This window comes from Diadema setosum, chromosome 18 (genome assembly GCF_964275005.1).
Source record: "Diadema setosum chromosome 18, eeDiaSeto1, whole genome shotgun sequence".
In the NCBI taxonomy this organism is placed as follows: domain Eukaryota; kingdom Metazoa; phylum Echinodermata; class Echinoidea; order Diadematoida; family Diadematidae; genus Diadema; species Diadema setosum.
This window is the reverse complement of record NC_092702.1, coordinates 8,366,397-8,386,880: the sequence shown is the minus strand read 5'-3', so window position 1 is coordinate 8,386,880 and position 20,484 is coordinate 8,366,397. Positions and strand designations below refer to the sequence as shown.

General features: G+C 40.1%; 1 protein-coding gene across 1 annotated transcript; it reads right to left on the bottom strand.

The window, feature by feature from the left end:
* Window positions 1-4,975: 4,975 nt before the first annotated feature.
* On the bottom strand, window positions 4,976-20,367 carry LOC140241781 (bridging integrator 3-like). The gene is made up of 7 exons (XM_072321533.1): window positions 20,229-20,367; window positions 13,572-13,629; window positions 13,159-13,199; window positions 12,143-12,338; window positions 7,563-7,745; window positions 6,906-7,040; window positions 4,976-6,219 (listed from the first exon to the last, which is right to left on the bottom strand). Exons 1-7 carry the CDS (start codon window positions 20,234-20,236, stop codon window positions 6,067-6,069), a joined length of 774 nt encoding a protein of 257 aa, XP_072177634.1. The 5' UTR covers window positions 20,237-20,367; the 3' UTR covers window positions 4,976-6,066.
* Window positions 20,368-20,484: the final 117 nt, after the last annotated feature.

Genomic DNA, 20,484 nt, shown 5'->3' with positions numbered 1-20,484 from the left:
TAGATCACGCTGCTCTTTACAGCTGGAGGGATAAACGGTCGTCAATCTAGCGATCACATCACATTGGCCCTTCTCATCTAACCAATGACCGATGACCATTTAATGACCCATGGATTGACAGGTGAAGAATTGGATGATATCCAGCATATATTGTATATCAATCTTTCTCTCCCACTATCTTTCAGTCTCTGATTGTGGTATACTTCATTTTCCACCTTCAAGCCTTACAGTACATTGTATTGCTAACCAAACACTTTCTTGGCTCTTTAAAAAAAAAAAAAAAAAAAAAAAAAAAAAAAAAAAAAAAAGTTGGATATATGTGTATATATATATATATATATATAAACAACCCCCCCCCCAAAAAAAAAAAACCAACAACAACAACAACAACAAAAAACATGACTCTCGAAGATAATCGCCCAGAGATTCTTGCCATCAGAGCAAGGGCAGGGGTAACATGACCCTTGATCCCCCCCCCCCCCCCTGTTCTATGGCCCCTGCAAAACATGACAAGATAGACTGCACAGTTATACCTTCATCTTATACTGGACTGTTGATATTTATTTGCATAAAGTATCACATTTTGACAAAATTTCTACAATAAATATATTCATATGTAATACCATACGGGCATAAGTAGATATTTGGGACCACCACACCAGAACCACTTCACATGATACAAAAGTACTCTTCATACACATATTATTGCACTTTCAAGTGGTATGAAAACAGCTAGCAAATGATAAAACATTACCAAAACCATATATTTAATACTCATGACAATATCAATAATCAAATAAAAACCAAATAACCTACGTTGCACCATGCTACCTTCAAAGTGTATATTCTGAGGGGGAAAATTCTGACAAGAAATAAAAATATCTACTCCATAGAACAATATTGTACTCCAGGTATGACAATCTATATTCAAGACCAGATGGCTATGAATGGGATACCAGGGAATATTGCACGAGTTAGGGCCAATATTGCACGAATCGAAGTGAGTGCAATATTGACCCTAACGAGTACAATATTCCCTGGTATTCCATAAATCAAGGCCATCCAATATAATCATTATCATCTATACAATCAAGCAGAGCAAGCATAAACTGCACAAAATTACCCGGCTCCTACTCGTCTTGGAAGTTGACTCGGCAGTCACATCCCAGCGCTGAAAAGGGGAAGCCCCTAAAACTGCGTATGAAACAAACAACTAGCAAGATGTTTGCACGCTTGTGAATTGTAACAAAATGACGCGCACTCGTAGCAAGCGTTTGCGCATTCAGCAAGCGCTCGCGCGATAGACGAGACAGAATTGAATATGATGTGATCTTGAACGGCAAGTAACAATGGTAGCCTATGGTGAATTAATACGTTGGCCTATGCGTTTCGTTTAATATGCTCTGATATTGAACGGTAAAAATTGAGCGGACTACAATACGCGTTTTTAATGCGCCACTAAAGCGTCCTATATAGATGATAATTGTCCATACACCATATTCTTTTGTATGGCGATGTTTGCTTTGTTTTGTTTTATATGACTGTTTACTAGGAATGTTATAAAGAAAATCATCAAATTAAAGACATTGCAGCACAAATCAGGATTCTGATATTCAGACAACGTAGACTTCCAAAAATGCACACACATTACGTTGCAAAATGAAACGGCTATCTCGGGGTTCTACAATGTGCATTTTTTCAACTGCCTACTCGGGCAAGAGGAATAATAGAAACAACAAAATGATAAATCTGTTTGCCCAATTGGAATATCCCTGGGTAATGCAGAGTACTGGATCCCCCAATTATATGAACAAAGACATAGCATGCTGAAAGAGGATGCTGTTCATGCCAAGTTGATGAGATGTACACTCCTGTTTGCATCGTATAATGATCCAGCAGTCTGGCACAGAAGTGTGGACTTTCTGGGAAAAAGTATTCCGATACTCTGAATTGATCGACAGTAAAAAGTTTGGGAGCCCCGGGCAAGCAGAGGGCCCGCGCGTGCGTTTGAAAACACCCAGCATCACCTCGATCAGTGCCGCCCGACTCCTCTTTTGGCAGTCTCTTTCTACAGTGTCTGCGGGAATCTCGGGACTGACCGCAGTGATCACCGGTGTCTCACTGATCGGAGTTGTCAGGAAATAAAGGTCAATCTAATCAAGCCACCCCTGTCACTCCTCTTAGATTCAACAATTATCATCTCATCGTCTGGGACAGTGCACACTTTCTCTCCCCCGTTTCCCTCCTACTCATTCCAACCATCTCTCTTAAACCTCTTCCCTAAATTATCTTCTATTCATCTCTTTCTCCAACTTTGGCACAATCCAACCTCATACGCTGTCAGACTGATGCTAAGGAATCATGGTACGTGTCAGATCCCGTTTACATTGCGAGGCTCGGCCGCGGCCGAGCCGCGGCCGAGCCCAGCCCCGCTTCAGTGTAAACGCGCAAAAGGCCAAATGCGAGGCCAAAATTGGCCTCGCATTTGGCCTCGCTCTGGAGGTGGTCTCGGTCGCGGCCGAGCCGCGGCCGAGCCCTGCCTCTTCTTGGTGTAAACGCAAACTGGGCCAAATGCGCGGCCAATTGCGCGGCCAATTTTAGTCTGGCTTCCAAACACTCTGCCTGTATCTTTCGCTATTCAGGATATTAACCCCCTCAATGTCGAAAACTAGTATAGTTTAAGGTGGTTTTGTCCTGCAAAGGATTTTTTCCTTCGGCAAAGGCCTTTGCCCGAACGGCGACTTCGTCGCCACGGAATTCATTTGGCAAAGGGTCTGAAAACCAGACAATACCAAATTGCGTTTGTTTACAAGCAGAGCGCCACTACGACAAAATATTGAAAGGTTTGAATCAAAAGCGCGGTCGAGCCCAGCAGTGTAAACGGACAAAATTGCGAGGCTCGGCCGCGCAATTGAGGCCGGACTCGGCCATGGCTGAGCGGCGGCCGAGCCCGGCCCCGCACTGTAAACGGGGTCTTAGAGTGGCGTGGGTAGGACAGAACATGTAGAGCTGTATCGAAGATTTCCTAAGGGGCTTTCTCTCTCCATTTTCTGAATCAATTGTGCAACAAACAAGCAATACTTTAAAAATAGCAACCCCAATATAGTCATGAAATGCACACGGGGGAATTGCGTGACAACAAATCTACAAATTTGACAGAGCAAATTAAATTTTCACTCAGAGACAACGTATGATATCTGACCATTTTGACACACACACAGACACACAGCCCAAAATCACATGACAAACACATCCAAACATATGCAAACACACATACATACATACACACACTCTCTCTCCCTTTCTTACACACACGGTCTGTATTTCTGTCCTACATGTCATTTTTTTTTTTCTTCTATCTGGCAAACTCACATGGGCATGCACACACGTGTGTACAAGGGTAAATTGTTGACGTGTAGCTCCGCCGATTATCTGATCAATCGTCGCCTCGCAAATGTTTAGGTCCCGGCTTGGCATTCCCCTGTCCTCCCTTTACCCCTTCCCTGATCAGCATCCCAGGCGGAGCTCGTTACACGGCAATTTGGAGCCTATGACAGTGCAGCCCTCATCAGCACTGCAAACTGGAGCAGGGAATCTCCACAAGGGGTGAAGAACACTGCACTTTTTTAGGTAGACATACCAAAAAAGAAACAAAGCAAAAAAAAAAAAAAAGGCTACATCTATCCCCTTTTGAATGGCAATGCTCAGTATGTCAGTGTTCAGAAGAGTAAAATGTATGTCAACTTTCGCCAATCTTCTTCGTGGAAGAGGGACACAATGAATCTGGTGTTATCAAAGGATAATGGTGGGCATCATTTAACACTCAAAAAAAAAATTGGGTCATGGTAACACTCGCACAGGTCTTGTTACAGATAATCTCAAGGAAAACCAAACAGGCAGGAGGGACCAACTCCTTCAGGTTAGTCAAGATAAATCTTCAGATGTAATTTTTTACCCCATAAAATTGACAAGAGCGCGAGATGCACGTGGACTACAAATTTTTCCTCTCCCTGTCAGTGTGCCATCCCACTCTGCATGTAAGTGAATCCATCGAATCTATCTGTAAATTGAATCTATAAATGTTTATATGTGATTTTTACGCTCTAATAGGGGGCCAAATGTATGAAGACAACCAAGTCTTTGGCTCTCCTTGTCTGCGAGAAGCAGGCGTACCATTCCACTCTGCATAAAGTTGAATCGATTAATGAGAAGTAGCTCCAAAAGTGCACATGTCATATCTTTAACCTGCCATCCCAACTGAAACTGAGAAATCAGTCCTTGATTAAACTTTTCTCAGAGCAACAACCTCCCGAATGCTGGACAGGCATCGTATCCACTAGACTACTGGGATCCATCTGATAACCAGTGATAGCTCTGATCCCTTGCAGCAGTGGGTTTTGCCTATTCGTTGAAATTAATGGTTCTTGCATCGAGTTACTGAAACGATGAATAACCTGTGTTTATTTACATCCATGAAGGGCAAATTATCAGTCAGTTCTAATAGATTTGATGTAGCACGCTCAAATACTGAACAGGTTTGCATCTACCTGGTAACCACAACTCCCATTCATTATTTCCTTTATACTTCATCATTTTAACTACACTTTACTAAAACTGCAGCAACTGAAAACTACATTTATATGTGCCTAACATATGTAATGGTATACATATATAGATAACAGATATATTTTTCTACTCTAGCAAAGGTAGCGCTTTTCCGTCTATACTCAATTGCATAAATTTTCACATGGGGAGATACAGCATTTTTTTTTTTTTTTTTTTAATATTCATGCTAGTCCCAAAGGAAATTTTCTAATGCATACCATACAGACACATCTTGGAATGGCAAAGCACAGACTCATACATACACACATACACACACTTATACAAACACATGTAACCACTGATGTATATAAAATGCATCGTCATACGAACATAAATCTACAGCAAACACACATTCACATTATCCTGAGGGTAATCCATGGAAGGAAGGGCTTGGAAAAAGGGTAAAAAATCATTTCATCACAAGAACCAAACAAAGCATAGCAAAACAAATGGAGTCAAACCTGCCTTAGCAGCCACCTGTCTATAGCAGCCACCTGCCGTATACGGCCATTAAAAACAATTCCCCTCAAGAGAAAAGTCACGTTAAAAAACCCCTTCGATAGTGGCTACCTGTCTATAACAGCAACTTTCTTGTCTCCCTTTGGTGGACGCTATAGGCAGGTTTGACTCATAAATCATACCTACTTCAAAACAACCAGCTTCTATGATATCCAGCAGTTGCTGTGACAGTTTCTATTACTACAACTAATGTCACATGTTGTGAGCAACATGGACTTGGTTGCTTCCCTGGAAAGTGCTATAGCCATCAGACTAAACAGCACAGCAACATCGATCTGTAACATAAGCAACTGCCAAATCTGTGGGGCATGACTACCAGCAATTAGCTATAAAATAACATACTGTATACGCCATATATTTCGCGAGTGTAAATTTTCGCGAATCGGGAATTCCCGACGATTTCGCGAGTGGTTAAATTCGCGATTGTGGAGTCCTGTACTGAACGAAGAAATGTACATGCGTATGTCAAATTCACATCGAGAATAGAGTCGATATTTTTGCGTGTCTTTAATTTCGCGAATAGCACCTGACTCGTGAAATTCGCGAAAATAAAAACCTCGCGAAATATTCGGCGTATACAGTACACTGTAACTGAGGCAGTGCCGAGTACATTAATTAAATAACAAGCACCAAGTCAAAACTCATCCATGAGTAATGACTTGCAATGACTTCTTGGTTGTCTGATCACTTCAGTTAAGTCTTGGTATTATCTACACAAAAACTATTCAACTGGGAATATGAATATTTTGCAAGGATTCTTAGAGCAAAATTGGCACCTGTTTAAATGTGGTGATAGCCACACGGACCTCTGCGGTTTATCGCAATGACCTCTGTGATTTTACATCATAATGGCAGAATTGACAAACATCACAAACTCACTGAATCCACAAATGCAATAAATACTCGGGACACAGACAAACACAACCGAGGACAGGGCTGCTCCTAGTCATCGACCACGATAGAGAGGGCCCTGATGTCGTTCAGCTTGGCATGGAGTTCCTCTTCGAAATCCTCGTCACTCTGGACAGTCTCCTTGTGCTCCAGGGCGGCGGCAATCTCCACATAAATCTTGAAGCATTCTGTGTAGTACTGGACCTGTCAAACAATATGGAGAGAAGTCCATGTATCAGAACAAGACTCCACCTGATAGAGGTAAAGTATTGTCAAAATCTTGATATTTGAGGATTGCTGCAGGTCCACAGGGCAAAACCCTCATCATTCAGGGTATATGGGCCCCCGCATTTCAAGAAGAAGATGAAAATGTGAAAATGACGCAAGATGAACACTGGACGACTGACGCCAGACAATCGCAATGGCTCATCTGAGCCATTCAGCTCAGGTGGGCTGAAGTGTTTACTCTTTGGTAATCAGTGAATCTTATCTGTACTGCAGAAATGTTCATTTAACTCACAAGTATGCATGAATATCCGATATTCAGGAGAAAAGATCATGTAAATAGGTTTGTTAAGAAAATTCATTAACATTATTTGAATTACGTGGAAGGTATTACAGTTAGTCATGTACTAACTTTCTTTTGGTCAAAACCACAAACAACTAAACAGAATGGATCTAGGACTTGATATTTAGATTTTTACTCATTTGCTACCCCTTTTTTTCCTCTCATTCCCTCTTCCTTACACTGCATACTCTGTGCCATTCTACATAAATAAAGTAATATACACACTTTTCATGTACTTCCAGGAGTTGAGGGTTCAAGAGTTCAGGGGTCAGAGGTTAAAGAGGTCAGGGGGTTGAGAGGGCTAGGGGGTCAGATACCTCACCTGCGATTTGATGAGGGCCTCAAAGCAGGGCTGGAAGTACTCAATACGAGCCTCAAAGAAGTTTGGCATACCCTCCATCAGCTCCTGATGAACCTTCTCGTACTCCTCCTTGGCCGCCTCCAACGTCTTCTTGCTCTGTGGAGACAAGAGAAACCCAGAAATCAACAATGATGATGAAGACGATGAGGAGGAGGAGGGTGACTGTAACCATGGCAACACATTTCTCTTATCTCGCCAGGAAGAGCAAAGTGTAGAACATTTTGGTAATGTCATATCTGTACAATGCAATGATGAAGAAGTACACCACCTACCATGATTAACACCATCACCTCTGCCACTACTGCCACCATCACAACTACCACCACTTTCCCCATCACTACTACCTCTACCACACCAACAGCACCTGAAGTGTACATCAACACTCACACCTCCACTGCACCATCAACACCATCAACCCTACCATGACTACCATCTCTAGCACACCATGACTGACACCTCTACCATCACCACTACCACCACTATCATGTGCACCTACACCACAACTATGAACACCTCAACTGCACCATCAACCCTGCCATGGCTACTGCCACCTCTACCATCACCATCACCACCACCATCATCACTACCACCACCACCATCATCATCTGATGCACTTACTGCCTCCAGTTTGACAAGATTTGGTCCTGTCCGCTCCTTGTCCTGGTACTTCTCCAGCTTGCCCTGGCAACGGCCATACTCCTGCAGGAGCTGCTCCCTCTTCTTCAGGGCCACATAGATCCCTGGGAAGATGCCGCTGAACTTCTTCATCGGCTCCACCATGGTCCTAGTGGCACTGGTGTTCTGGACGGGGGAAGCAAAGTCATGCACAATCTTATGGAGGTTACCCAAAATTAAAGGGGCTGTACAGTACAGGATGAGGTGAGGATTCAGCTTGTAACATTTTGCAAGATATTTAGAAATCACTTTATGAAATATTAAAGAGCATACAATTCTATAAAGGGGGATTAAAGGTAGGGGATACCTTTTACAGACCTCCCAAAATGCAGCAAAACATTAAATATGAACCTCAGGGGACTTGCTTAGGCCACTGCTTAGAAATTTGGAAGTCAACAGTTATCTAAAATTTGAATAATGCACAAAACTCAACTACTCAGTAGTTCTGTGTGTCAGCCACACTTAAGCCTTTTTGTTGCATTCTTCTGTATTTGTGATCTATAAACACAAATCTAAAAGTACAAGAGCTGATGTAATAACATATAGAGTGTGTGGCAAGAATGTATATAGAAATGTTTGTAAGTGTTGATGAACTTTCTTCACAAAATATACATGATGGACACACATGCAGTACAAGGGTCTGCAAAGGTAGCCCAGTAATGTACTGGAATTTACGGTGAGCCCCGAAAACAATTCAATTCAAAATCTAACGGTCAAAAAAATGTACTAAATGTTACCTTCCACTTTCAATACTTTATGGGAGTTTCTAAAATAATACTCTCTTCAACATACCACTGTATTTATACAACTCTTCATTTAAGGCGTACAAATGGGATTCCCTACCTTTAAAAGTTTATTTGATGAAAATCGGATTTGAAATGATTGAGATTTCCAAAAACAGGTTAAACAAAGTGATCCTTATAAAAAAGTGGCCTGTAAGTTTTATTAGGATCACTTTTTGGATATCTCAGCCATTTCAAGACCAATTTTCATCAAATAAACATTGAATTTTTCTTGGAATTACATGCTCTTTCATATTTCAAATGAGGTTTCTCATTATCTCACCAAAAATGTTAGAAACCTGATGTTAGGTCTCAACCATAACTGTACAATCCCTTTAAATGCCAGACAGCATACATGTGATAAAGTGATAGCAGACCATTTGTAATGTTCACCCACAGTCAGTCCTTTCCTGAGCCTCATGTTCTCCCACACGAGAACATTTTCATGTTACATACAAATGACAAATAAAGTGTGTTATACGGTAACATTGAGGTACAAAATGTGGGTACACACTAGCCACGGTCACACCCACAAAACTTCCCAAGCTTTGCTTGCCCATTCACACTAGCCCCTAAAATCCTCTAAGTTTCAGTTTTCAAAGTTTGGGTATTAAACTGGCGCACATGCCCAACAAAGAAGAAAGAGTGTGCCGTCTGACAGCTATTGATTGAACATAAACATTGCACACACGTACATTGAAATGAGCATCCATTTTGGAGGCACCACCACAAACAGGCAGTGGACTGGTCATGTGACACACTTCGCAAAGTTTCAGTTGCGAGTGTTTAGACTGCATAATCTTCAGCTATGTTCAAGGACATTTTGTGGGGGTTCGGGAAATTTCCCTCCTTTGAGTGGGAAGTTTCACAAGAAGTTTCCTGAGAAGTTTTCTGCAAGTTTGTGGTCACAATGGCAAAACTCTTCAGAACTTAAACTTCGCAAAGTCTTGCTAGTGTCACCACAGCTTTCATGCATACAAGGAACAAAAGATACTTGTGGAAGTTGCGAAAAGTTGTGCACAGCTAGCTAATTGTGGGCTTGTTTGTGATGTTGCCAAAATTGAAGGTATTTATTACTCTCTCTTAAATACAAGAACTAACCCATACAATATGACTCTATATGACCTAAAGTGATAATTATATATTATAATGACTTTTACTGTTAGTTACATACAGAATGATCTAGTCTCAGGCCTTAAATGATAGTTCTAAGAGATTAGGAGTCACTTGACCTTTATATTGTGACAAATAACTACCATAAATAGCATTTCAATCCCTTCAATATGGATTATTCTGTGTGTTCCATCTCTCGCCAGTCATCCGTTGTGGTAATTTCCTGTTACCTTTGAACAAAAGACCTTCCCATCTCTACAAAATATCATCCCGTAGCACAAAAACATCATCTGGCACACAAACCTAAGTAGTACACACAGGCATACACAAAAGGTTGCAAAAAAAGAAAAGAAAAATGAGGCTATAGAAACAACAGGCCATTCCATAGATCTCAACAACTGAGACAGTGTACAGTGAGACACATGACAAATATAACTATATACATATACACATATTCCAACAAACAGACACACTGACACAAAATCAACCACTACTGCACAGACTGACCCTAGTATTCAGATGAACTTAATATATTTCTGTGATCACGTGTGAGCTTTTGCAGTTGTAGGCTATGTTTAGGGGAAATAAATATATTAACTAGAAATGTCGCTTTGGCGACTGGTATGCCTCCGCCATAATGCATGATTTTCCCAATAGGTGTAGATAGTACATGTGGACACTGTGTGATTACATTTTCACAAAATTGGCAAAATATTGGAATGACAAGTTTGTCACAAATGTGCTGAATGTTCACCTTCCTTGACGTAGGTTTAATTGGATGAATAGGAGAGCATGTATCTAGGGATTTAAGGACTTTAACTTGACTTTGACCCATTCATACATTTAGACATTGAGTAATTTTCAAGGTACAGGTGTGGAGAAAAAGTGCAATTTCTGAATTGAATAGTAAATTGTTACCATTTTCATCTAGCCCTTGACCCTAAAATTCATAAGATAATTACTTTCAGGTAGAACATGCATAATATATACTAAGTTTCAAGGTAACTTGAGCCACTTCCGAGATATGGAGGAAAAAGTTAGTTCAGCACTTTCACTTGATCTTTGACCTTTTGACCTTTGAGGCAAAAAGAGAAAAAAAAAACTTTCCAGAGAATTTCTATTAGGTTACACACGCATACACCAAGTGTAAAAAAATTACCCTGCTGGCATTGCATAAATATGAGGGTAATAGTAAAATTTTGAAGTCTTGCACTTGACCTTTGACCCCTGACCATTGACCCCATGAACCCTACATTCTTTAGATAATCACTTCCAGTCAGTATTATGTATATACTATGTTCCATGAAGATACCTTGAACAATTTTCCAAGGTACAGAGAAAAAAAAGAAGTTTCAATATTTTTACTTGACCTTTTGACCTTTGACCTTTGACCTCATGACCCAAACTTTCACCAGAGAATCTTAATTGGGTAATACATGTATACACTAAGTTTCAAGAAAATCTCTTCAGGCATTCAATAGATATGGTGGAAATAGTGAAATTTTATGTATTTGACCCTGACCTTTTGACCTTTGACCTTTGACCTCATGACCCAAACTTTCACCAGAGAATCTTAATTGGGTAAAACATGTATACATTAAGTTTCAAGAAAATATCTTCAGGCATTCAATAGATATGGTGGAAATAGTGACATTTTATGTATTTGACCTTGACCTTTTGACCTTTGACCTTGAGCATGTGCACTCAAAAGTTGATAGGCACAACTTCACCCCCTAATACACACACACACACCAAGTTTCATTAGGATACCTCAACAGGTTTCGATAGTTACCTTGTCCACAAAATTCATTACGGACGGACGGAAGGACGGACGGACGGACAACCCGAAAACATAATGCCTCCGGCGCCACTTCGTGGCGGAGGCATAAAAAATAATGATTTAGGGTTGGACATAAAAATATGAACACAGATTTAGACCGAGACAGGCAAACAGAATCACAAAGCATACTAGCTCAGAGGTGAATCTGCAAATCCTGCAGAGGTGAACCAGTGTCAAAAAAGAAAGAAAGAAAAGAAAACATGATCCACAGCAATCAGAAAAACATGATTACAAGTGGACAGACACATTTAAAGAGATACCAAGGAATGGATTTATATCTCCTTGCGTGGATAATTGAAGGGGTCGGTGCAATATAGTGCTAACCCACATAATAGTCATTTTGAGATAATCGCTGTTGAATGTTTGGAAAGTCCATATATTGTACATTAATAAAACACAAATGCATGCATTTTTTACTATCTTATTTGTTGAATTCAAATATGATATCCTCACGGAGATTAGAGTGAAGGATAAGGATTATGAAAATGCATGTAACTCAATTTTGACAGAAGTGTGGGTTAGCACTATATTGCACTGACCCCTTCAATTTCTTTTGATGAGGGTGATGTTAGAGGGAAGACACAGTAAATGGGACAAACGGAAGTGGACTAACACAAACACACCCATGCACAGAATCCATTCAAGTTCGCCCGTGAGCTCAACATTCCTACCAATGACACAGCGTGTGGGCTGGAAGAAACACGCAAACAATCAAACAAAAACCAAGAAACAGACACAAACAAATGCACGAAATCAGACCGGACACAAACCGCATCGAGTATACATACCAGCTCGTGCGTGAGTTCGTCGATCTTGCTGATGGAGGCGCTGATGCCCTCCAGGGTCTTCAGCTCCTGCTCGGTGTTGAGGATGGGGCTGGCAGCGAGGTTGTGGGCCACCCGACACTGGTGCTTGGACAGTGATGTCATGGCCTCGATACACTTTCTCATGTCCTTGTACAGCCTCTTTGTGGCTTCATCCAGCCTGCTCACACAGAACAACAGACAGGCAAGGAGGTATCAACAAATTTCAAAAATTTCAAAAATTTTCAATTCAATTTAATTATTTTTTTTCATCAATAAAAGGAAATATATAATACAAGGTGATACAATTATCAATTCAACTTTCAACAATTTGGAAGGACAAATGATTGAATATCTAAATGCATGTAAACTATTACATGTACGAATAGTATTATAGCGACTATGAAGAACAATGCACACATTGTCATCATTTAATGCTGTCATACTAGGTCCATGGTCAGATGGCCTACCTCAAATCACTTCTGAAAAGAATGCTAGATTATTTGTATTTTGTCACCACATGCCTTGTTGAGACAATACTCAGTACCCCCAAATTTCCTATTTAAGATTCTGACATGACAATACCCTGAACAACACACTGTAAAAATAAGCTTGAGCCGATGTCATCACTATAAATTTTTCACCAAACCCCAACTCTTTTGTACAAAGGTTCCCATATTATTATTACCCATCTGAAAGGCTTTGTTGATACGGTTTGATTGAATTTGAAATTCAGCAGCACATGAAAATTAAAAGCATATAAAGGGAATACTTCTTTTGAATGTCTATTCCATAACAACTGATCTACATCAAATGTGTTGTCACTAAACATGTTTTTTTTTTTTATAGCTTTGATTGCAATTTAAACATGGATATATAATAAGATTTAAAAATATATGGAAAGAGAGGGATATACATATCAAAATCATCTTTCAAATTTGTCTTAAACCTTGCCTACGATTATTGGTACAATGTATTCCAAAACATATACCAGTACTTACACTTCTATTTTGTTCACTTCAGTTTCAAAGTCCTTTTCTTCCTGCAGAAAAAGAGTTAAAGGGAAACATCAAACAAAGAAAGGATTATGAATAGACAGTGTTTCACTGATTGCAAGAGAATATGAAATCAAAGCTAGAGCATAGACTTATCTCAAACAGGTATTCATGCTGTTAGTGCAGGCATAGAAAAAATGGGGGACAAATAAATGATTGGATGCATATCAATGAAACTTGTTCTGGTCATCTGTACAATGGGAAGACATAATTCAAAGTCAATTTCAATACTTGTTTTGTACAGATGTGAGATTACTTACACACTGCTACACAATGACCTATAGTTTCAGAGAGCAAAGGTTGGTTGCTACTGTACTACACAAAAAAATGCCAGTGAAAAGCATACATTCATTTCTTACCTCTCTTGTGAGCATGGACTTCTTGGGGGAAGCCCCTGTGAATCGACTGAAGAAGTGCCTGGCATGGTAGAAACAGAGTGAAAGCATTCTTTGTTTGATATTCAACAAATGATGAGGAATATGAGTGAATCTCAAGATCATTTTTTTTTTTAAACTGCATTTAAATGAATGAATAAACAGATAAATTGTAAACAAACAATTAAATCAATTACAGTTAAACTCGCATAAGTCGATCTTCTCGGGACTGAGCAAAACATATCGACTTAGGCGATTTTCGACTTGTGCGTAAGTCGATAAAAATCGACTTAACAACAGTTACACCACACGTACATTATGTATAAATGTACATGTATGTTGTCTACTCTGGAGCCGAGAGCTGGAGAGGTGTGCCGCAGCACGGGTCGCCCGGCAGGGCCGCGGCTAACTTTGCATGGACAGTGCATTAGTATTGGCACAGGTCCGATTACTTTACACCCTTGTTAAACCTTGGGGAAGTGAATATATGAACGATATTTGAGCAGTGATTGATTCCAGTTTACCATACCATGGCTTGAAATGCGTGTAGAGTTGTAATTCTGATTTACCCGTGCCCGTAACTTTCCCCCTACTTTCCGCTTTGAAAACTCGGCAGCTTCATCCATCCACTGCACAGCGCAGACTGCAAACATACACTGAGACTATACACAGCCCAGTCGCTGTACGCACAACTATACATAGCCCAGTCGCTGTACGTACGTAGCGCGACAGGGCTATTAGTACCAGCAGACCTCCAAACACGATCGCATGCGATCGCTTTGAATTTTGATACTTTAGATCATTTTTTGTCACCTGTCTGGTCGGGCTAGGTCTTATATGTAAACAAAAACTGACGTCTCGTGATTTTGACAGTGATTTATTGCACAATAAAATCTTATTCGATTTAGGCACAGTGAATTTAATGGTTTTTCCGTGAAAGTGTTCTTGGAATTTCATCGACTTAGGCGAGTATTCGACTTACAAAATTTGACTTGTAAGTGAATTAATACACGTAAGTCAATGGGGAAAAATCGGGACTTTTTAAAATCATCGACTTGCGCGATTATTCGACATATGCGATGTCGACTTAGGCGAGTTTAACTGTACTTATAATGGAAACAGCACTGCCTCCTTTCTTTTTTTCTTTCACAGAGGCAGGTTGGTGAACATGCCTTTTAAAAAAATGTGGTTGTTTATTTTCTTTTTTTACCGAAGGAAGGCTTTTTCTTATAACTTGATAGGATAAAAACAATTTTGGCCCTGTGCAAATTTTTGTTGCAGATTGTTGTTTATGAACAGAATATCCCTCATATAAATCTAGGCATGTACTGTTTGCAACTTAACTGAATAATTTTGGCACTGGGCAAATTTTTGTTAGGAATTATTGTCTATGAACAGAATATCCCTCATTATAAATCTAGGCATGTGCTGTTTGCAACTTAACTTTCTATGCTTTCAAGTTTGTTTGTTTGGTGTTTTTTTTTTTTTTTTTCTGGTTTGTACCTGTGAACAATCATTATCTGCAAATTAGAACTTCTCTATTTACTACATCATATATCCACGAGAACCATGCATGAAAATGAGCTGTTAATTTGTGGGTTTTGTATAGCAAATGCAGATTCCCCATGATATTAAATTTGGGAAAGCTTTGATATGTGTTCAATGTTCCGTTTCGTTAGTAGAATTGAATCCCTTTTCCTCCAAACCTTAAAGGGAACCCAAACCCAAAGAGCAATGTGGATTGCATGAAAGCAGCAAAATTAGTAGAACACATCAGTGGAAGTTTGAGGAAAATTGGACAATCGATGAAAAAGTTATGAATTTTTAAAGTTTTGGTGTTAGAACTACTGGATGAGGAGACTACTAGAGGTTATGACGTATGAGTGGACAACAATATAAAGAAAATATAAAGAAAATTCCACAAAAATTCACTTTTCTAGCATAATGAAAGAGCACTTGACTAACCAACTGCTTTCAAAAAGCAGGGGGAATAATTGCTACCCTTAACGCATGTCAGTATCAAGTTGATGGAATGTGTAATATTCTACTAGTCTTTACAAGTATAGAAGGGTAGTGTATATTTTGTCATACCACTCTACACTAGCAGTACTCCACCCTTGTTACCTAATGCATGGATACACACTGTCCCAATCATTTGCCAAATATGTGTGCATGCACACATCCGTGCAAAAGGTAACAAGGGTAGGATAGTGTACAAGTAGAGTGGTAAGTATGCCAAAATTCGGGGGGGGGGGGGGTAACATAAGAAAATCTTTCCTACATTAATTTAGAGATTAGAGTTTAGAATCATAACATCACTGTCATTAGTGCCAGTAACCAGGCAGTAGGCCTAGACTTCTTCTTTTTGGTCAAAATCTGGATCAATCAAATGTATGTCTTGTCTTGCAGTCCCTCGCACATGTCTTTTATGTGCTTTGTCTCCATATGGGAGTGTGGGGTGACAAAGTGTGGGCCCCTTCCCTTTGACAATGGTAGCTGCAAATTTCCAGTATCAATAAATGAACTTGTTCAGTGTTGTTTCAAGTTTGGTGCTAGTGCTAGTGCTATCTCCCATCCAACTTCCCTAAATCGAGCTCCAACATCAACGGTCAGATTACCGAAATGATACCAATCACAATTATCGATCCCCAGCACTAGTAGGTGTTGGAATCACAGCAAGGCGAGGTCTGCAAGAACCTGGTGACGAAAAAAGTGATTGCGCGCGATTAAAAAATCTGCACCAAGGCTCAACCTCCCGTGCCAAAATTTGACTGCCCACAACAGCATAGGTTTATTATGTATGTAGTTGGCAGTCAAATTTTGTACGACATTATGGACAAATCATGGGTGGCTTGCTTTACGGATCAAAATGCCACAAATTTCATCCCCTTTTTGAAACAGAACTAGGGCCTATCTTAATTTTGCTCCCAGACTCAGATTTATGTAGCCAGGTCTAATGTTAGAGTGTTCATGTATGTTACATGGGTGACCATATCGCCTTTGCATAGACTTTGTCTTTGCACATAAAACATGCATCTAATGTGGAAATGAATGTGGGTCTCGCACGGCAATGCTGTAACCAACCACCAACACCGAAATTGGTACTTGTGTACTTTCACACCTGTTTATCAAATGATCTCCAAACATGCACGAACTCACTCTAAATATCCAACAGCCTCAAATATTTGCATCTGAGTGAGATTCAACTCCAGCAGAAATAGAATTTTCACCATTTTGACACCTTTACATTTCTCCAAGTATGTCGATCACAGCCACTCGCTCTGCGATAACTGCGTTGCACAGGAGCAGACAGCGCAGCACGGTGTACGTCTCAAACATGTTCACAGCAGCACAGCGCCGCAATTGATCTGAATGTAGCTGAGCTATCTCATAGCAATCAGGGCAAGTCCATCTATAGTATCTTTAAAACGATGTACTTTTTTTCCCACCTTTCAGCATGTACCAGTTGCGGTAGCGATTGATTGAGGATTGGGGTTGTTCGTGTTGTGTGCGTATGTGTGTGTTTGCGCGTGCGCGCGTATGTATTTGTTATGTGAAATTACAGAAATCAAATAGAGATTACTGAAAATTAAAAAAAAGTATGTGTGAGGGTGTATGTGTGTGTGTGTGTGTGTGTGTGTGTATGAATGAAAGAAGATTGTGAAAAATGTGGTTATAAGACAAGGATGAAAGAATATACATAGTATGTAAAGGAAAAGGCTAGGAATAGGGGGAAAAGAAAATGAAAGAAAAGATATTAAGAAGTTAAACCTGGAAAAAAAAAATGAAATAAAAGGTATACAAAATAGAGAGTACACTAAAAGATAATGGAAGGAAAGAAAGAAGAGAGACTTGCAATATAAAGGGAAGCAAGGGAGAGATGGATATGTTTTTAAAGAAAAGAGGAAAGCAAAGAAAAAATAAAGATTTAAACAACAAAGCACTAGCTTCTGTAGAATAATAGAATGAGTTGAATCAAAACTGGATGAAAGCAAAAATGAATAGGAAGGAAAGAAAGAATTATACATGCAGTAAAGGAAATAAAGAAAAGGATTCATAAAAAACGGCACATAAGAAAAAGACATTGGAGAGTATAGAAATGAAAGACCCTTGTAGTTGGAGGGAAAAACAACCCATGAAGGAAACAAATCTGAACGATTAGGCAGAAAGTATGGTTACATAGGAAATTGTTAAAGTTAGACAATGAGGAAAACCACAAAGAAATGATTGAAATGAAGGAAAGGAAAATTTAGGAATATATTCTATCTGAAAATGAAACAAAAAAGATAGAAATGAAAGAGAAAGTCATAAGGGCCAGTGGCAGCACACACTCGCGCACACACTCACGCACGCGCTCTTGAAACCGCTTTGAAGCTACAACCGCTAATGCAAGACTTGGCCGAGGAAAAGGTGAAAACAAATTTTAGCTTTTCAATGACAATGACACCAGAGAAAATGCTGCTGTGTCTTTACATTCAGACCAAATCTGGATCTGGATCTGGATCTGGATGAATACACTGAAAAACTCTGGACAGAGTATCACTCAGCACTGTGGTGTGATGTGCAGCTAATCACAACGGAGGTGATGCTGGAGCGCTTCGTTAAATGTATCAAATCTATGAATCTGTTTAATATTGCTCGGCAGATTATTCCAATCCTTCCCATCCTTAAAAGCTTAAGTCGTTCTGGGAGTGGATGAAGTTTAAGATCCTTTATCATTCCGGAGGCGGAAGACTGCCATTTGTTGTCATTACATATGAAACTAGCTGCTCTATTTTGTACTGCTTGAATCTTCTTGATGTAATGTAGAGTGAAAGGGTCCCACACTGTACAGCAATACTCCAGTGGGGATGCACTAGGCTCTTATATGCTTGGAGTTTAACATTTCTTGGTGCATTATGTAGATTACGACGGAGGAAGCCAGTCATACTGCTTGCTCTAGCTGTGGTTGTATCAATATGTCTATTCCATTTCAAGTTGTCTGATAAAACAACTCCTAGGTATTTATGACTGGACATCTAATTGATGACCGGATAAGGTGTACGTGTCATGAATGGGTCGAGACTTCCTTGTGAAGTGCATATTGAAACATTACATTTGTAATGCTTGCATTTCATTTGCCATCTCTTTCCCCACGTCTCTAGGGTACGTAGATCTCGTTGAAGTATGACACAATCTTTGTGTGTCTTAATGGGACAGTAAACTACACAGTCGTCTGCGAATAGGCAGACATTCGATGAAAGTTTATCAGGGAGATTATTGATATATGTTAAGAAAAGCAATGGGTCCAGAACCGTGCCTTGGAGCACTCCTGAAGAAACATGGACAGGTCTAGAGGATGATCCTTGGACTTCAACCGTTTGTTCCCTTTCTGTAACAAAGTGTAAAATCCATGAAAGTAGTTGAGCCCTGGATTCCAAGATACTTGAGGCGATGAAGGAGCCTCTGATGCGGTACCCCAGTATCAAACGCTTGATCAACCCTGGAATAGTGCATGCCCTGAACGTATTCGTACTGTGTTTGTGTACAGTGCAGCGATTCAAGCGCTCAAAATTTTCCAAAGATTTTTCCAATACTTGTAAACACTAGAACTCTAGTGTGAAAAACTGCATCACTTCGGTGATCCCTCGCATTTATCCCCAAGTTGAATTATCCTTCGGGTTTATGCCAGGTTCAAGTGTGTATGTGTGTGTCACACACAAACACACTGCTATACATTGTAGCTTCTGGCCATTCGAGCATTGAGAATTTAGGGTTTCTGGGAGGAACACTGAACTAGGGCTTTCTATAGCTCAGTCGGTAGAGCACCGGGCTAGCATCCAGAGGTCTCGGGTTAGAATCCTGATGGAATCCCAGTTTCTTTGCTCAATTTTCCACTAACTTAACTTCTATTCAACTTTGGAGACTCAGATGCAAGTGATTTACTATAGTTACTGAATAACAAGGGTGATTTTGTGCATGTTTGGAGATCAGTTGACAAACAGGTGCAAAAGTACAATACACTAGCGCCCCAAACATGAAGATACAAAGATGATATTAATCCTTCCACGGGAGCTAGTGTCAGTCAATGGGGGAAAAGCGCACAATCTATGTAAATGGCCATCACAAACACAAAACAGCGGATCAGCTCCTTCTTATTGTCTCGCTAAACATTCAACACCCAAGCCCAGCAATCGTACCTGGCATCAGACTAGAACTAGAGGTCTATGCCTATTTTATACGTAAGGCTATGTAAATTATTTAGATCTAAATCTTAAATGTCATTTTGAGGTAAACCCCCCAAACGCCAACACTCACACCGACTGATTTTCCGGTTGCTTTGCTTTTATTGCCAGTGCTAGTGCTGAGATCGAGAGAGCACAAGCCCTGTTTGCAGACTTAACGTTAGCAGTAACGCTAACATATAAAGCGCCGTGCACCGAACTTGAAATCACCCACTACACTTTAACTACCGCGTACCAAGCATTGATATAACGCGACCGCCCGCTATGCTTTAACCACGGCGACAGTTCATTTTCTACAGTCCCAGCTATTGAAATATATGTGTCGCTATACCGTTCAGACGTTATGACTGGAATTCACGGTACCTTAAAATCGACGATGAGAGGAGAACCGCGGATGATAAAGAGAAAAGAACCTTACCAACTCATCGCAAATCTTTTCGGCTAAACTTCGGCAATGCAAAAGCCAATTTTAGTGCGGCTTGGGTGGAAACTTAGCTGCCGATCAGTCAATTGGCAGCACAGCCCAGAGAACGCCTTCCGCTGGCCAGGATGATTGATGGAATATGTAATCTGTCTGTCCGTTGTAGGATTTCATAGAGTTGATTTAATTTTTGTTCACAATTTCTGTATATTTTTATAAATCAAGAAATAAATACAGAAATTTTAGAAAGATA